Source organism: Protomyctophum parallelum (genome assembly GCF_964188405.1).
Source record: "Protomyctophum parallelum genome assembly, chromosome: 14".
Taxonomy (NCBI): Eukaryota; Metazoa; Chordata; class Actinopteri; order Myctophiformes; family Myctophidae; genus Protomyctophum; species Protomyctophum parallelum.
This window is the reverse complement of record NC_139709.1, coordinates 17,955,273-17,972,838: the sequence shown is the minus strand read 5'-3', so window position 1 is coordinate 17,972,838 and position 17,566 is coordinate 17,955,273. Positions and strand designations below refer to the sequence as shown.

Sequence of the window (17,566 nt, the reverse complement as noted above, 5' to 3'; positions counted from 1 at the left end):
CCCCTATTGGTATCTTACCCCCTCAGGCCGGGAACCCATATTTGGGTTCTGTACAGTATGTACAGTAGTCAAAAATGTAATTTTTTTGATGCTGCTATATAGATATTTGAAGTTTTTCAGAAACCTTAGGTCAGGATTTAGAGGCGTTTTTAGAATCGGCCTTAGGCCTAAATGGGTTAACGTGTGCTGTGTGTGTGTATGTCTGTGCTGCAGTGAACAAGACGTCAGAGTATTAACATGTGCTGTGTGTGTGTGTGTCTGTGTGTGTGTCTGTGCTGCAGTGACCAAGACGTCAGAGTATTCGGAGGCGGCTCTGGCAGGTCTGGCCAGCAAGGAGAACTTCAGCAGCGTGAGTCTGCGCAGCATCAACATCTCCGACCAGATGTCCAACAACAGCGCCGTGCCATACAAGACCCTCATGCTCATGCAGATCAAAGGTGGGAAAAAAAATCACACCTGTGTGAACCGAGTGGTGCAACTCCCCTCTCTCCCCCCCTTCTCTCTCTCTCTCTCTCTCTCTCTCTCTCTCTATTATGGATATCAATCCGCGTCGCTGACAACTATTTTTTCATTATTATTTTGTGTCCTTCTTTAACATACCTCCTAGACCGGATCGCGCATGCGAGCTGCCGTCCACGGGGGTCGGCCTTTCCTTCTTTAGCATACCTCCTAGACCGGATCGCGCATGCGAGCTGCCGTCCACCTCCCATTATACAGGCAGACTAAAAGCTTCAATAACTCCTAATCTACGGAGCTCTCCGTGGTTTGGTCAATTAGCGCGATGTTCGGAGGTCTTTGCTGATTATCCAGTGGTCTAGATGGAAACATTGGTGCTTTCTAGAGCAAGGATGGCTATATTTTAGCTCGCTAGCATTGACGCTATTTATTTAGCACAAGATGTGAGGCGCGCATTGTACACACACGCACGGATATTGCTGGCCATTGCTGGTTTCACGCATGCGCACACCACTCGTGCTCATGATACATGATACAAGATACATGTGGACATTCCTGGTTATAGGAGTGGTTGCACCACTCAAAAACCCACTGTGTTTGCTGCGCTGTGTTCTTAGTTAACCCATTTAGACCTGAGGACGATTCTACAAATGTATTCTAGATCCTAAAAGTTTTCTGAAAAACCTTTCTCAAAACATTTTCATGTCAAGGACCCCCAAAAATATATGTAATTGGCAGCCGACCCCCATCTGAAAATATGTTGTTCCAGGGACCTCCCCGGAAGCAAACATTTGAGTTAAAAACGTTCCCTCTGAAATAATATATATTCAAAGATTTGCACCACATTTTCACTATTCACATTTTCACATTTTCACTATTTTTCAATAACATAATGCTTAAAACACCAAAAGGGGTTCCCGTCCTGAATGGGTTGAAAAAGGGTCTTGCAGGCAGTGAAAGTCATTCATGTGTCATGGTTTGAGTCTTCCCCTGTCTGTATTTCCACTTCGGCCACTCCCACATTCTATTCCACCACACTGCAGACCCATACACCTGTCTCCCACTGCCTCATCAGCCCAACAGTTCCCTTCTCATTACACACCTGTGCCTACTTCTGCAATCAAGCCACCGCCTATAAGACTGGACTCATTCTGCCTCATTCCTTGCTAGAAGATAACCATTTGTTACATGTGTGCATTCCTGTTCTCTGTATTTTCCTATTGTTCCTAGATTATTTACTAGTTTGGATTTTTGACCTCCTGCCTGTTTTTGGACTCTGATATTCTGCCTGCCCCCCCTTGGATTTGTTTGCCTGTTTTGGACTGCTTTCTTGGTTTTGACCTCTGCCTGTTGTACTTCGATGTAAGCCTTTTCCCTTGAACTTGATCGCTATTAAACTATTGAACTTACTTGTGTTGCCTGCACTTGGGTTCCATTTTGATACACATCGTGACAGTATCTTCTAGCCAGTATGAACCCAGCAGAGCAACAGCTTTGTCACGGTGTCACTTCTACAGCCTGCGGCACCTCCGGTGTCACTTCCAGAGTCTGTGGCACCTCCGGTGTCACTTCTACAGCCTGCGGCACCTCCGGTGTCACTTCCAGAGTCTGTGGCACCTCCGGTGTCACTTCCAGAGTCTGTGGCACCTCCGGTGTCACTTCTACAGCCTGCGGCACCTCCGGTGTCACTTCCAGAGTCTGTGGCACCTCCGGTGTCACTTCCAGAGTCTGTGGCACCTCCGGTGTCACTTCCAGAGTCTGTGGCACCTCCGGTGTCACTTCCAGAGTCTGCGGCACCTCCGGTGTCACTTCTACAGCCTGCGGCACCTCCGGTGTCACTTCCAGAGTCTGCGGCACCTCCGGTGTCACTTCCAGAGTCTGTGGCACCTCCGGTGTCACTTCCAGAGTCTGTGGCACCTCCGGTGTCACTTCCAGAGTCTGTGGCACCTCCGGTGTCACTTCTAGAGCCTGCGGCACCTCTGGTGTCACTTCCAAGGCTTGCGGCATGCCTGCCGTCGGCCCATGTGTCCTCTGCCTTGTCTCGGCCTCCGGGTCGCCCACCGGACGACGTTTTGACTGCCTCGTCTCGGCCTCCCAGCCGACCTCCAGACAGCACCTTCTTCGCCTCGTCTCAGCCTCCCAACCGACCTCCAGACGGCGCCTCCTTCGCCTCGTCTCGGCCTCCCAGCCGACCTCCAGACAGCACCTTCTTCGCCTCGTCTCAGCCTCCCAGCCGACCTCCAGACAGCACCTTCTTCGCCTCGTCTCGGCCTCCCAGCCGACCTCCAGACAGCACCTTCTTCGCCTCGTCTCGGCCTCCCAGCCGACCTCCAGACAGCACCTTCTTCGCCTCGTCTTGGCCTCCCGGCCGACCTCCAGACAGCACCTTCTTCGCCTCGTCTCGGCCTCCCGGCCGACCTCCAGACGTAAGCTGCTCAGCCCGGGTCCATCCTCCAGGCCGTCCACCTGAGGTTCAGGTTCCCGGACCCCTTTGCTCTGGTGCCATGACACAGTCTCCCTCCTCCAGACCCCCTCCACCCACCCTGCTCGTTCCTGGTTTAGGTCTTGGGTCGTCTGGAATCCGCCCCTTGAGGGGAGGGTACTGTCATGGTTTGAGTCTTCCCCTGTCTGTATTTCCACTTCGGCCACTCCCACATTCTATTCCACCACACTGCAGACCCATACACCTGTCTCCCACTGCCTCATCAGCCCAACAGTTCCCTTCTCATTACACACCTGTGCCTACTTCTGCAATCAAGCCACCGCCTATAAGACTGGACTCATTCTGCCTCATTCCTTGCTAGAAGATAACCATTTGTTACATGTGTGCATTCCTGTTCTCTGTATTTTCCTATTGTTCCTAGATTATTTACTAGTTTGGATTTTTGACCTCCTGCCTGTTTTTGGACTCTGATATTCTGCCTGCCCCCCCTTGGATTTGTTTGCCTGTTTTGGACTGCTTTCTTGGTTTTGACCTCTGCCTGTTGTACTTCGATGTAAGCCTTTTCCCTTGAACTTGATCGCTATTAAAGGTATATTCAGTGATTTCACTTAATTCAAATATCACTTATTTTTTTGTTTTGTTGTGATAATCCTCCCTACTATAGAGTGTGCTGGCCATATAAGGAGTTCCTCCCTGTCCCCAGTTAACCCCTGGGGGTCAAAAAACCTTAGGTTTCGTTTTTGACTCTCTATCCTGATTGGACGAAAGGCTGGGTCCCACAGCCAAAAACGAAACCTAAGGTTTTTTGAGTGAAATCACTGAATATACCTTTAAACTATTGAACTTACTCTGCCTGTGTTGCCTGCACTTGGGTTCCATTTTGATACACATCGTGACATCATGAATGTGAATGAAAGGACTCCCGCACACTGTCTTCACTTGCAGTGAAAAAAAAAAAAAAAGTGTTCAAGGTTTCTGCCCAATCAGAGCCCTGTTGACTTTAATTACAACCAGAGACATATAAGGAGAGTTGCGTCACTCTGGTTCACTTCATCTGGCTAGGTCTTCTACAGTACATAGCCTTCTATGGGCGAATAGTGACAAAGGCCTGAACAGGAAGTTTACGCCCCGGAATGCAATGCACCGGAGTCTATGGGCGTTTGTCACTATTGCGAGTTACATGAACCATGTGACCGCCGTCGTGTCTGACCCCTCATTAGCGCGACTCTCCCAATAGAAGGCTCTGTGACCATCTATGACGTATGACTCCAGAGCGATGAAATGGTCGACGAGCACATCAGGCGTCTGGACGCTGACCTGGTTCGAGGCCGGCCTGGAGGAGATGCAGGTCGAGAGCACCGACTGTGACCCCGCCCCCGGTGGAGGAAAGAAAGGAGAATCCAAGCGGAAGGAGAAGAAGGTGGCCAAAACCAAGTCTAAAGTGAAGAGGAGCACACAGAAGAAAGTCATACGCTGCCCTCAACATAGGAAGAGGAAATAAAGTGACCTGGATACCTGAAACAAAATCAACCGTCAAAAATCAGAATCCATTTGCTTACTATGTGGGTGAAACAAAAATAATGTGTTTGTTACTGCCTGGCTGGCACTCTGGGGCAGGGGAGGCGGCCGTGAACAAGCCAAAATAACCGCATAGAACCAAAATAATAAATACAAAGTTAAACCCCCCCCCCACATTTTAAAGCCGGTTGTGTCATTAGAAAGCCTACTTTCCTTAGTGGACGCACTAAGGAAGGTAGGCTTTCTAATGACACAACCCGCCTTTGTTTTGGTGAGTAGCAAAAACTTTATTTTTATTTACGCTAAAGACGAGAGGCTGGTCTGCATTCATGCGAGTTCCGGAAGTTGACAGTAACATATAGCTCTAAATGAAACACATTAGAGCTATGGACCAGAGCAGCTACATCACAACCAGCTGAGCTTTGTGACTCAGCTTATCCCCATAGGAATTATACAATGATCTCAGTCTATGAGTCACAGAGATACTGACTGCTGACTGTGACTTGGTCTTGAGACAGTATGTCGCTAATGCCAAGAGATAGGGGTCTTATCTGATTTCCATTTTGTGGCATACATTCAAGGTTTGAAACAAAGCTAATACAAAGTCTTCTGGTTTCTCCCTGGACTAGATGTTCAAACGGCATCCAAGTCATGTCATAACATCACTTATAGATTTGTACTTCTTCAGATGCTATTCACCCATAGTGAAATTTAATAAAGAATGTATCTGTTACATTTGTTATATGTGCCCTATTTTTGTCTCCCTTTCACTACAGTGCAAACAATTAAGCTAGACTATACAGGCACTCCTCAAACTTAAATTTGTCATTTCACATTTTGTAATTTCTAGGTTTTTTATGCAAATGAAAGCCACTGTCCATGGCCCTTTCTTTATAGGCTGAGCATGACCCATGAAATCCACACAAGACATAACAGTCAATACAATTTCTCTGTGTTCTACTCAGGCCGTCGCCATGTCCAGACAAGACTAGTGGAGCCCAGAGCGTCGTCGCTGAACAGTGGAGACTGTTTCCTGTTAGTCACACCTGACCAGTGCTTCGTCTGGATAGGAGAGTTCTCCAATGTCATCGAGAAAGCTAAGGTCTGTCTCACATACTGTCCCCAATGTCACAGAGAGTTACGGTCTGTCTCACATACTGTCCCCAATGTCACAGAGAGTTACGGTCTGCCTCACATACTGTCCCCAATGTCACAGAGAGCTAAGGTCTGTCTCACATACTGTCCCCAATGTCACAGCGAGTTACGGTCTGCCTCACATACTGTCCCCAATGTCACAGAGAGCTAAGGTCTGTCTCACATACTGTCCCCAATGTCACAGAGAGCTAAGGTCTGTCTCACATACTGTCCCCAATGTCACAGAGAGTTACGGTCTGTCTCACATACTGTCCCCAATGTCACAGAGAGCTACGGTTTGTCTCACATACTGTCCCCAATGTCACAGAGAGTTACGGTTTGTCTCACATACTGTCCCCAATGTCACAGAGAGTTACGGTCTGTCTCACATACTGTCTCCAATGTCACAGAGAGAGCTAAGGTCTGTCTCACATACTGTCCCCAATGTCACAGAGAGAGCTAAGGTCTGTCTCACATACTGTCCCCAATGTCACACAGAGAGCTAAGGTCTGTCTCAATACTGTCCCCAATGTCACAGAGAGCTAAGGTCTGTCTCACATACTGTCCCCAATGTCACAGAGAGAGTTACGGTCTGTCTCACATACTGTCCCCAATGTCACAGAGAGAGTTACGGTCTGTCTCACATACTGTCCCCAATGTCACAGAGAGCTAAGGTCTGTCTCACATACTGTCTCCAATGTCACAGAGAGAGCTAAGGTCTGTCTCACATACTGTCCCCAATGTCACAGAGAGAGCTAAGGTCTGTCTCACATACTGTCCCCAATGTCACAGAGAGAGTTACGGTCTGTCTCACATACTGTCCCCAATGTCACACAGAGAGCTAATGTCTGTCTCAATACTGTCCCCAATGTCACACAGAGAGCTAAGGTCTGTCTCACATACTGTCCCCAATGTCACAGAGAGTTACGGTCTGTATCACATACTGTCCCCAATGTCACAGAGAGAGTTACGGTCTGTCTCACATACTGTCCCCAATGTCACAGAGAGAGTTACGGTCTGTCTCACATACTGTCCCCAATGTCACACAGAGAGCTAAGGTCTGTCTCACATACTGTCCCCAATGTCACAGAGAGAGTTACGGTCTGTCTCACATACTGTCCCCAATGTCACAGAGAGAGCTACGGTCTGTCTCACATACTGTCCCCAATGTCACAGAGAGAGCTACGGTCTGTCTCACATACTGTCCCCAATGTCACACAGAGAGCTACGGTCTGTCTCACATACTGTCCCCAATGTCACAGAGAGAGCTACGGTCTGTCTCACATACTGTCCCCAATGTCACAGAGAGAGCTACGGTCTGTCTCACATACTGTCCCCAATGTCACAGAGAGAGCTAAGGTCTGTCTCAATACTGTCCCCAATGTCACAGAGAGCTAAGGTCTGTCTCAATACTGTCCCCAATGTCACAGAGAGAGTTACGGTCTGTCTCACATACTGTCCCCAATGTCACAGAGAGAGCTAAGGTCTGCATGCGTGCACACACACACACACACACACACACACACACTGTCAGGGCTGATGTCACGCCGACCTAGTTGTGACGTCATCCCCTCCTTATATAAGGCACCTTGCCAGAATCGTTCTCTGTCGGATTATAATCTTCAATCTAGTCTGTATGAGAATCTAAACCTAAGCCTTGCAATTTAAGCTTTCTTAACTTGTCCATAAAGACAAAGATATCGCCAAGACCTAACTTCGCAAAAAGTTCCAGCTGGTCAGCACTTCCCGCTCTTGTGACCAAGAACATTCTCAAACCTCACACACACACACACACACACACACACACACACACACACACACACACACACACACACACACACACACACACACACTTTGTTTTTGTTATTTTCATACCTATGTTTGATTACTTTGTCTACTTACTATTTGTATATTATCTTTGGTGAGAACCACATATAAGCCCTCCATGGGTTTCTTGTCTCACCTGCACACACAGGTGTGTGATCTTTTTTGTACTGTTTTATTGTGCGAATGAACTAAACTAACTAAAAACTAAACTAAACTAGAGCTAAGGTCTGTCTGGCATACTGTCTCCAACGTCATCTAAGGCCTATTGTCCGAATGCATACCAAACTAGGGGTAACATTGATCTACAAGGAATCTAAATGTTGGCATGTGTCCTCTCCAGGCATCAGACCTGGCCACCTACATCCAGACCAAGAAGGACCTGGGCTGCAGAGCTGGCCTGGTCCACACCATCACAGAGGGGGTCAATGCACAGGGGACTGAAGCCCAGGAGTTCTGGAAGGCCTTGGGAGGCCAGGCCGCATACCAACGTAAGAGGCCCTTTCCATCTTAAAGGAGAGGTTTGAATCATTACTAAAAATAGACACGCTCAAGTTATTCTTCTGTAGCTTATCTTCATATAATCAGTTCTCACTAATGCTCATTATAATATTTGGTACAATTTCCATATAAGCCATTGTTACTGCGTTAATAATTAAAATACCCATGGTGTCACTTGGTAGGCAGGTTTCTGAACTGTCCACAGCCCTCCTCTGACTGAGACACAAACTAAAAAAGGCTATGCGTGTGTTGAAATGTGGCATGGGCCAGTTGAAAACCCTGCATTATTAATAGGATTATATCTGATAAATGAGCTCTTTTCGTCTGGCTTCCCAGGTGTTTTAATTTGGCTGTGCATTCAAGACTCGCTCGGCTTGTCATGGCCAGTGTAAACGCAGCCTTATCCTTCTGCAACTTCATCTTCACCCTCTTCCATGTTCGTCTCTCCTGTCTCAGGCACCAATTTAGAGGCTTTTCCATAAGTTACTCCATATATACAATAGTGAAATCGAATTTGAACGTTGTGTTTGCAAATGAGAACCCCTGACTTATGAAACACATCGATCCAAATTGTGTATAATATTAATGTACGTGCATTGTGTTTTCCCTCTCCCCAGCCGCGGGCCCCCCAGAGGACGACGAGCAGTTTGAGACGGCCATCGTGGAGACCAACTGCATTTTCCGCCTGCTGGACGACAAGCTGGTGCCTGACGATGAGGAATGGGGCAAGGTCCCACGCTGCTCCCTGCTGCTGTCCAAGGAGGTGAGAGGCTTAGATGAGGAATGGGGAAAGGTCCCACGCTGCTCCCTGCTGCTGTCCAAGGAGGTGAGAGGGTTAGATGAGGAATGGGGAAAGGTCCCACGCTGCTCCCTGCTGCTGTCCAAGGAGGTGAGAGGGTTAGATGAGGAATGGGGAAAGGTCCCACGCTGCTCCCTGCTGCTGTCCAAGGAGGTGAGAGGGTTAGATGAGGAATGGGGAAAGGTCCCACGCTGCTCCCTGCTGCTGTCCAAGGAGGTGAGAGGGTTAGATGAGGAATGGGGAAAGGTCCCACGCTGCTCCCTGCTGCTGTCCAAGGAGGTGAGAGGGTTAGATGAGGAATGGGGAAAGGTCCCACGCTGCTCCCTGCTGCTGTCCAAGGAGGTGAGAGGGTTAGATGAGGAATGGGGCAAGGTCCCAGGGGAAAGACTCCGGGCACTTCACTGCCCGCTGTAGTTGTCGTAGATGTTTAACAATAATGTAACCAATGTGACCAAATTTGGTTTCATTTTACGCTCCCAAGAGTTAAAGATCTATGAGGGTCCATTTGGTTGCCAACCAACTCTCCATCATTTAGCTGGGGACCACCTGGAACCCCCTCAAGGGCCACTGGTGGTCCCCGGACCACTGGTTGAAAACCACTGATCCAGACAGATGCTAGGTAGATGCTAGGTAAATGTCCGGCATTCAAAGTATTGGTATCAAAATGTACTTAAAGTAACAAAAGTAGAACGTACTCATACTGGAGAATGTCCCATGCATTTAATATTTTCAAATGTATACAAATCTTTTGAAAATAGCAGATCTATCTCACAATGCGTCGCATTGCCGAATTGCATATAGTGGTAATGTTTTGTAATAATAATCCAAAGTAACTAGCAACTAAAGTTTTAGAGTAAAAGTACAATATTTGCCTCTCAGATGCAGTGGAGTAGAAGTGAAAGTATTTGTACTTTACTCAAGTAAAGTAATTGTACTTATTAAGTACAGTACTTGAATAAATATTGTATAGTTACTTTCCACCACTCGTTTTCTTGTTTTATTATCGTCACAGGTAGTGAAGGAATGCTCAGAGGGAGACAGAAAATAGAGAAGGATTTATTTATTTCTATGTATTATCAGATCACAGCATATTGTGAATCCAGAATCTGTATTATAGGCAAGGTACAAGCATTCTTTGGTTGAAGTGTTCTAGTTTCCTTTTGTAGACCGCTTGTAGTCTGGTGAGTGCTATTGACTAGTCACGATTGAGTGAGTGTTGATGACGCAGGGTTTAGCATAGTGTGGAGAGCAAAAGAGGCTAAATGCTTTTCCTGAACTTTTAACTTAATGTCTCAATTTGGATAATTGGATGTAAACAATGGCCGATGCATGGTGGAGGATGGATGTCTCAGGCTGAATATCCGCTGGCTTACAACCGGAAGCCCATAAATATAGTTTTGGCTATTTTTTGTAGATTAACATTTTTCACTTTGTCGTATGACAAAAAGTATAATGGTGCCTAAATTGATAAAGGGTCTGTGCACTGGACGGCGGTGGCTCAGGGGTAGAGTGCCTGGATGGTAACCGTAAGGTTGCCAGTTCGAACCCGGGCTCCCCCAGAGTTACTGTCGAAGTGTCCTTGAGCAAGACACTGAACCCCTAATTGCTCCCGATGTGCTAGTTGGTGCCTTGCATGGTTTCCGCTGCCATCGGTGTATGAATGTGTGTGTGAATGGGTGAATGTAATGCACAATCTCTGTAATATATATATATAAATGCACCATTTACCATTTACCATTTGCACTGTGCCGTTGCAGGTGTTGGTGTTTGACCTGGGCAGCGAGGTGTATGTGTGGCACGGTAAGGACGTGACCCTTGCTCAAAGGAAGGTGGCCTTCCAGCTGGCCAAACACCTATGGAATGGAACCTTCGACTACACCTGCTGCGACGTCAACCCTCTGGACCCTGGAGGCGCCAACACACTCATCCCCAGGTGGGCAAGCACACACGTACACACGCAGCTTTCAGCATGAGCATTGTCCTTTTGTGAGTGCAAGTTTTATTATTGGGATTATAGCGCCACGAAACAACCATCTATTTGTTCAGTATCTGCTGCAAACACATCCAGTATGCATATTGCATAAGCATTTACACGAGCACTCATGTGCAGTGCATCCAACAGAGCACCGAAGTCTGACGTCAATATCGGTAGAGGGCGCTAAGTCCACTGGCTCATGTACTTTATATTTGCATTGTAATCCCCATAGGGGGATTTTAGATCACCTCATATAAGAACTGTATTTGAAAAATAATCAAATCATCCCGGCCACTTCACTCATATGGATATGAGGAATCGACTGACTGGGAGAAAACGCTAATGTTACTGCTGCTGAATTAGTTACATTTCCGCTAGAAACAAACTGTATCAAATATGACTAACTGACGATCGTAAACGAAGGACGATCGTAAACGTAAGACGATTTTAAGATGAGCCCATGTTATTCTCCATAGAGAAATTACTTCCGTGAACAAGGGGACGAGCGAGTGACGTCAGGACTTTGGCGCTCTATATTAACACTTATTATGCTAATGACGTGTATACACGTCCTCTCAATTAAAACCGCAGGGTGCCTCGGACGTGTATACTGTACACATCTTTAGTTCCTTTTTAATGATACAAAGCAGGAATCACTGAAATCCATTTTTTGACAGCAGCCGTTGCTAGGCAACACCTTGGTCAGAGCTCCCGGACATGTTTTGCTATTGTCTCTAAATCTACGGCGCTCTCCATGGTTTTAATCAGAACGCTGATGTTCTGTCCTAATTTCTGACTTAACCAAGCATCTCGTTTGGAATATTAACACTAAAGAGAGATCAGACTTATTAGCACAACGTTAAACCTCGGCGGGGCTTTTCAGAGTAAAATGTGCCCATTTGCTTGGCACTCTCGAGCCTTTATTCTGAAAAATTCCCAGACAAAAGTAGTGTTAATATACTAACTACATAATACAATGATTCCAAACCTGTGGGCCAGGGCCCGCTGGTGGCCGTGAGGATATTGCAAGTGAGCCTCGAATTATTGGCAAAATTCCTCATGAGTCATGAGACTTGTATATTGATAAATAACAGTATTATAAAAATAAAAAAAACATCACACTCGTGTGAAGCAAGGGGTGCTCTTTCCCGGAAAGCTGGGTATTTTCATTAAATACTTGTCATCACTTCCATACCGTTCCACATGCACACCTTCTTAAATACACCCCAAGTACCATCAGTTGGGCTAGGGTTATAAAAGACATGGGATGAATTTAAAAATAGGTAGAGTCATTGTGAATCAAACCGAGGGGGAATCTTTGACGTCTGTGCTTTCTGTGGCCTCGCCGACGTCACTAAGCCCTCCTTTGCTCTCTACTTCGCTGCCTCCTTCCCCTCATAACCAGGTAAGGTAAGGTAAGGTAATTTTATGTATAGAGCGCCTTTCAAAACAGTTGTTACAAGGTGCTGTACAATAAAATAAAAGGAATAAAACAAGAACATCTCAATCAAAAATAAACCAACAATGAAATAAGAAACAGAGCAGAAAAGACAGTACCTAGAAATAGATAAGATAGAACAGTACATAGAAATCACTGGAGTAAGCCAAAATGTTTGCGTAACTAATGCGTTTTCAGTAGCTTCTTTAAGATGCCACCAGACCCGTGCACTCCCCCTGGTCACCCCCAGACGCAGACAGGCTCTGTGCAGATGGGGTCTCTGCTCCCATCTCTCTCCCCTGGTCACCCCCAGACGCAGACAGGCTCTGTGCAGATGGGGTCTCTGCTCCCATCTGTCTCCCCTGGTCACCACCAGACGCAGACAGGCTCTGTGCAGATGGGGTCTCTGCTCCCATTTGTCTCCCCTGGTCACCACCATACGCAGACAGGCTCTGTGCAGATGGGGTCTCTGCTCCCATCTGTCTCCCCTGGTCACCACCAGACGCAGACAGGCTCTGTGCAGATGGGGTCTCTGGTCCCATCTCTCTCCCCTGGTCACCACCAGACGCAGACAGGCTCTGTGCAGATGGGGTCTCTGCTCCCATCTGTCTCCCCTGGTCACCACCAGACGCAGACAGGCTCTGTGCAGATGGGGTCTCTGGTCCCATCTCTCTCCCCTGGTCACCACCAGACGCAGACAGGCTCTGTGCAGATGGGGTCTCTGCTCCCATCTGTCTCCCCTGGTCACCACCAGACGCAGACAGGCTCTGTGCAGATGGGGTCTCTGCTCCCATCTCTCTCCCCTGGTCACCACCAGACGCAGACAGGCTCTGTGCAGATGGGGTCTCTGCTCCCATCTGTCTCCCCTGGTCACCACCAGACGCAGACAGGCTCTGTGCAGATGGGGTCTCTGGTCCCATCTCTTTCCCCTGGTCAACCCCAGACGCAGACAGGCTCTGTGCAGACAACGCGGGTCCTCCTCCGGGCTTCCGTAGCTCCTTGGCCACTTGCGTCAGGTATTTCTTCATGGCGTAGGCATCCTCCCCATCTGCGTAGTACTTGGCCTCCACTTTGACCACTTGGAATCCCAGCATGTCCGAGTACAGGTGCAAGGCGGCTCGGTTGCCCTTGCGCACGTGAAGGGAGACGTACTTTGCTTTGAAGTTCTCGACCATGGCCCTGCTGGCCTGGTCCATCAGCTTCTGGGCCAGGCCCAGGCGTCTGTGGGAGCGCATGACCGCCAGGGACGTGATGTGACCGTGCTGGACGTCGTCGGGGTCCTCGTCCATCTTGGCCAGCACGTATCCGACTATTTTGCCGTTCTCGTCCTCCGCGATGTAGGAGAGCTGAGGCCAGGTCAATCCAGTGTAGAAGTAATATTTCATCTGGTAGTTCTCTGGTAAACACAGCAGGTTACAATGCTGCATGTTCATCAGGTCCTCTGGCTTCGCGTTTCGTATGTTCATCTTGTATGGCAGTGTGTGTGTTTGACTGTGGAAAGACAGGCACTGGAGTGTGATACAGAGATTCTGTAATAATAATTCGTAATACAACATCAGTCATCTATGACCTCAGACATTGTCTACGACTCCAAATTTGGGCAAGGTTGAGACCCGATCAGAGTCCTGTTGAAAAATCACACCCATGTGAAGTGAGGGGCACTAATATATTAAAGTCCAACTCATGTTGATTAGGTGATGTAAGGTGATGTAAAACAATCATTGTCAATGCGTTTACAAAACAAACATCGAACTAAAGACAAACATTAAACCTGTGTATACTGTATAGGTGGGGCCTTGCGCCCCTCAAGAATAATGATGAAAGTTACATATTTCAAAAAGTAAAAACATAACATAACCTAATACTATTTCTGTGGCCTACTGGCAGTGTGCGTGGGAAATTTGTCACGTATTGGTACAGTGGTTTGCAGGATCATCGCCAGACACAGACAGACAGGCCCTCCTACGGTATATGCTCGCCTCTGGGGTATAAAGCCATAAACATACAATATCTGTGCTTTGTCTTGACACTTTCTTGTGGTGTGTGTGTATGTGTGCGTGCGTGGTGTTCATCTGTCCACAGAAAGGGACAGGGCCGTCCTGACTGGGCCATCTTCGGCAGACTGACAGAACACAACGAGACCATCCTGTTCAAAGAGAAGTTCCTGGACTGGACAGAGGCAAAGCCACCGTCACCCAAGTCTCCCTGCGAGCCAGTGCCAGAGCAGAAGGTACAGTACACACCAACGCACCCCACTGCACACCTTGTTTTTATTAAAGCTGGACAAACAGAAAGGAGGTAGATTTCATCAGGCAGATAGCAGACATCAGAGAGGTTCATGCTCCCTCGTCTCTATCTCACCATCTGTTTATTGTGTGTTATGATCACATACTGTGGGATCAGTGGTCACCTTCAGCTCAAATTGCTAAGGAACACTGCATGCTTTCATTTGAAGCTTTTATCTGGGGGAAAGCAGGATGCATATATCTTGTGGAAACGAAGTTCAGCGACGTCATAAGAACACAAATACATGTGTGTGACTGGCAGAAATTCATGTTCCATAGAATGTGTCAGTGCTAATGCACAGCTGCTACATGAGCTTGCAGATCTGCTATTTTCTAAAGATTTTCATGCAGTTGAAATCTTGTGAACTGAGACATACTTTTGGTACTTTTTAAGTAAATTACTGGACTTTTACTCGTAATGGAATATTTCTACATTGCAGTATTGATACTTCTACTTAAATAAAATATTTGAGTACTTTTTCCACCACTGCTGGTCTCTCTCTCTCCAGGAGGTGGTACCAGCAGGGCGTGCCATCACAGAGTGCCAGGCGTACGACGCCACCCTGATGCTCCCGGTGCTCCAGTCGTCCATCTCCACCGTGCTGGACGGCGCCAACGTGGGCCGTGGCCACGGGCCGGTGGAGGGCGGCGGGCCCGAGGACAGCCTGCGGACCCTGGAGGTCAGCACGGTGTCCGTGGACGTGTGGCACATCCTGGAGTTCGACTACAGCCGCCTGCCGCGCCAGAGCATCGGCCAGTTCCACGAGGGAGACGCCTACGTGGTCAAGTGGAGATACATGGTCAGCGCGTCAGGTCAGTTCACACATGGTGGTCAAGTGGAGACACATGGTGGTCAAGTGGAGACACATGGTGGTCAAGTAGAGACACATGGTGGTCAAGTAGAGACACATGGTGGTCAAGTAGAGACACATGGTGGTCAAGTGGAGACACATGGTGGTCAAGTGGAGACACATGGTGGTCAAGTGGAGACACATGGTGGTCAAGTGGAGACACATGGTGGTCAAGTGGAGACACATGGTGGTCAAGTAGAGACACATGGTGGTCAAGTAGAGACACATGGTGGTCAAGTAGAGACACATGGTGGTCAAGTGGAGACACATGGTGGTCAAGTAGAGACACATGGTGGTCAAGTGGAGATACATGATCAGCGCGACAGGTCAGGCAGTTGTCTGCCGAAACGTTGGTGTCTTTCTCTGCGTACTATAATAAAAATGTTGACGTGTCCTACCAGAGAATTATTGCCTTAGGAATAATGCGACAAAAACAAAATAATCTCCATGAATTCATGTCTTCATTTGGTGTGTGTGTGTGTGTGTGTGTGTGTGTGTGTGTGCGCATGTGCGTCCTGCAGTGGGTCGCAGACAGAACCCTGAGGCGAGGAGCACAGGTCCGGGGAAGGAGAAGTGCTGCTACTTCTTCTGGCAGGGCCGACACTCCACCGTCAGCGAGAAAGGAACGTCAGCGCTGATGACTGTGGAGCTGGACGAGGAGAGAGGGGCTCAGGTAACCACCACGTTCACCCTGGCTTCCCTACGTTGGGCATGTTATTGTCAGGGAAATACTTTATACAACCCAGCTTAAACCTGCATTTCCCGTCCGTCCATTCCGTCCGTCACCCCACGCCTCCAAATATGGTCATGCCATCACGTGACATCATCAGGGATGGATCTCCCTGATGTCATCAATATTAAGCCCATTTAATGCCCATATATGGAGATCCCTGATCAATCAATATTGGCAAGCAATTCTACATCTGACCTCAAACCCTTAGATCTCCATATATGGAGCTGACCTGTTCTGACATTCCATATGTTGATCGTTCCCCATCCATCCTTCCTCTTCCATGTCTCCCTTTTGACTGATACCACCATAATGTATATGGTTGCCAATCGCTCATGCCTTGTGTTGTGACATCACGTGACATCATGGAGACGTAATACCTCCATATATGGTCACGCCCCATGACATCACGCCAAATGACACGTCACGCCACCATATATGGCCATCTCCTTATATGAAGATCACAACACTGATATATCATCTAATGTATCTCATGTATAACCATACATGGAGAAGACTCGATCATCACCTAAATCTTCATATATGGAGCCGGCCAGCAACTCTTGTTGATCTGACCTCATCAAACCCTGTACACTCAAGACACGCTCCATATATGGCCAGTACAGAATTCAAACCCCCCATGCCCAGCGCTCGCCCAGCAGTCTGCCGTCACCCTTTAGGGCGAGGTCGCTTCTCGTCCTCAGGCCGTCTTACGGGTATACTATGGGTTTTGACGGATCTGGTAAAACATGTTCCTGTTGCATTTTAAGGGCATCATCAAGGATGTGGTGAAGGAGGCATGTCATTGTTTTTCTTGAGAGCAGCAGAAAATCCCTGAACAGTAACCTGCAAGCTCTATCCGTGCATGGCGTCACAGGTTCAAATCCCTGCACCGTAGCCTGTAAACTCTAAACGTGCGTTGTGGCGTCACAGGTTCAAATCCCTGCACCGTAGCCTGTAAACTCTATCCGTGGGTTGTGGCGTCACAGGTTCAAATACCTGCACCGTAGCCTGTAAACTATCCGTGGGTTGTGGCGTCACAGGTTCAAATCCTTGCACCGTAGCCTGTAAACTCTATCCGTGGGTTGTGGCGTCACAGGTTCAAATACCTGCACCGTAGCCTGTAAACTCTATCCGTGGGTTGTGGCGTCACAGGTTCAAATACCTGCACCGTAGCCTGTAAACTCTATCCATGCGTTGTGGCGTCACAGGTTCAAGTGCAGCAGGGGAAGGAGCCTCCATGTTTCCTGCAGTGTTTCAACGGAGGGATGATCGTCCACGCCGGGAAGAGAGAGGAAGAAGAGGAGAACGCACAGAGTGAGTCAGCACTGCAGCGTCTTATATTAATACATTGTAGGGCATAGCAGTGGGCATGGTTTACTGGTTCCTCTGACATCGGCAAGATTTACAAAAATATGTATCCGTTATTTTAAGCCTAGAATCAAGCCATCCAGGATCCTGTGAATCATGACCATAAAACCTTTGAATCTGTGAGAAAAAAAGGAGAAAAAAATATATATAATATATAAAGCCAAAAAGCTTTGAGAATCACTGCTCAAAAAAGTGCTGTTTTTTATTGTTTCTTATACGTTTTGATAACCTTATAGATGGA

The 17,566-nt window shown here is 47.7% G+C and overlaps 1 protein-coding gene across 5 annotated transcripts in view; it reads left to right on the top strand.

Moving 5' to 3' along the window:
• Window positions 1–17,566, top strand: part of LOC310870393 (supervillin-like) — an 89,494-nt gene that overhangs the window by 64,620 nt on the left and 7,308 nt on the right. For all 5 annotated transcript variants that reach the window (XM_083781592.1, XM_083781590.1, XM_083781593.1 and 2 more), the window contains 9 exons: window positions 282–437; window positions 5,383–5,519; window positions 7,719–7,866; window positions 8,494–8,639; window positions 10,433–10,608; window positions 14,171–14,318; window positions 14,883–15,186; window positions 15,746–15,897; window positions 17,166–17,271. In XM_083781592.1, the coding sequence (XP_083637718.1) occupies window positions 282–437; window positions 5,383–5,519; window positions 7,719–7,866; window positions 8,494–8,639; window positions 10,433–10,608; window positions 14,171–14,318; window positions 14,883–15,186; window positions 15,746–15,897; window positions 17,166–17,271 (1,473 nt within the window). The remainder of the gene's footprint in view (window positions 1–281; window positions 438–5,382; window positions 5,520–7,718; window positions 7,867–8,493; window positions 8,640–10,432; window positions 10,609–14,170; window positions 14,319–14,882; window positions 15,187–15,745; window positions 15,898–17,165; window positions 17,272–17,566) is intronic.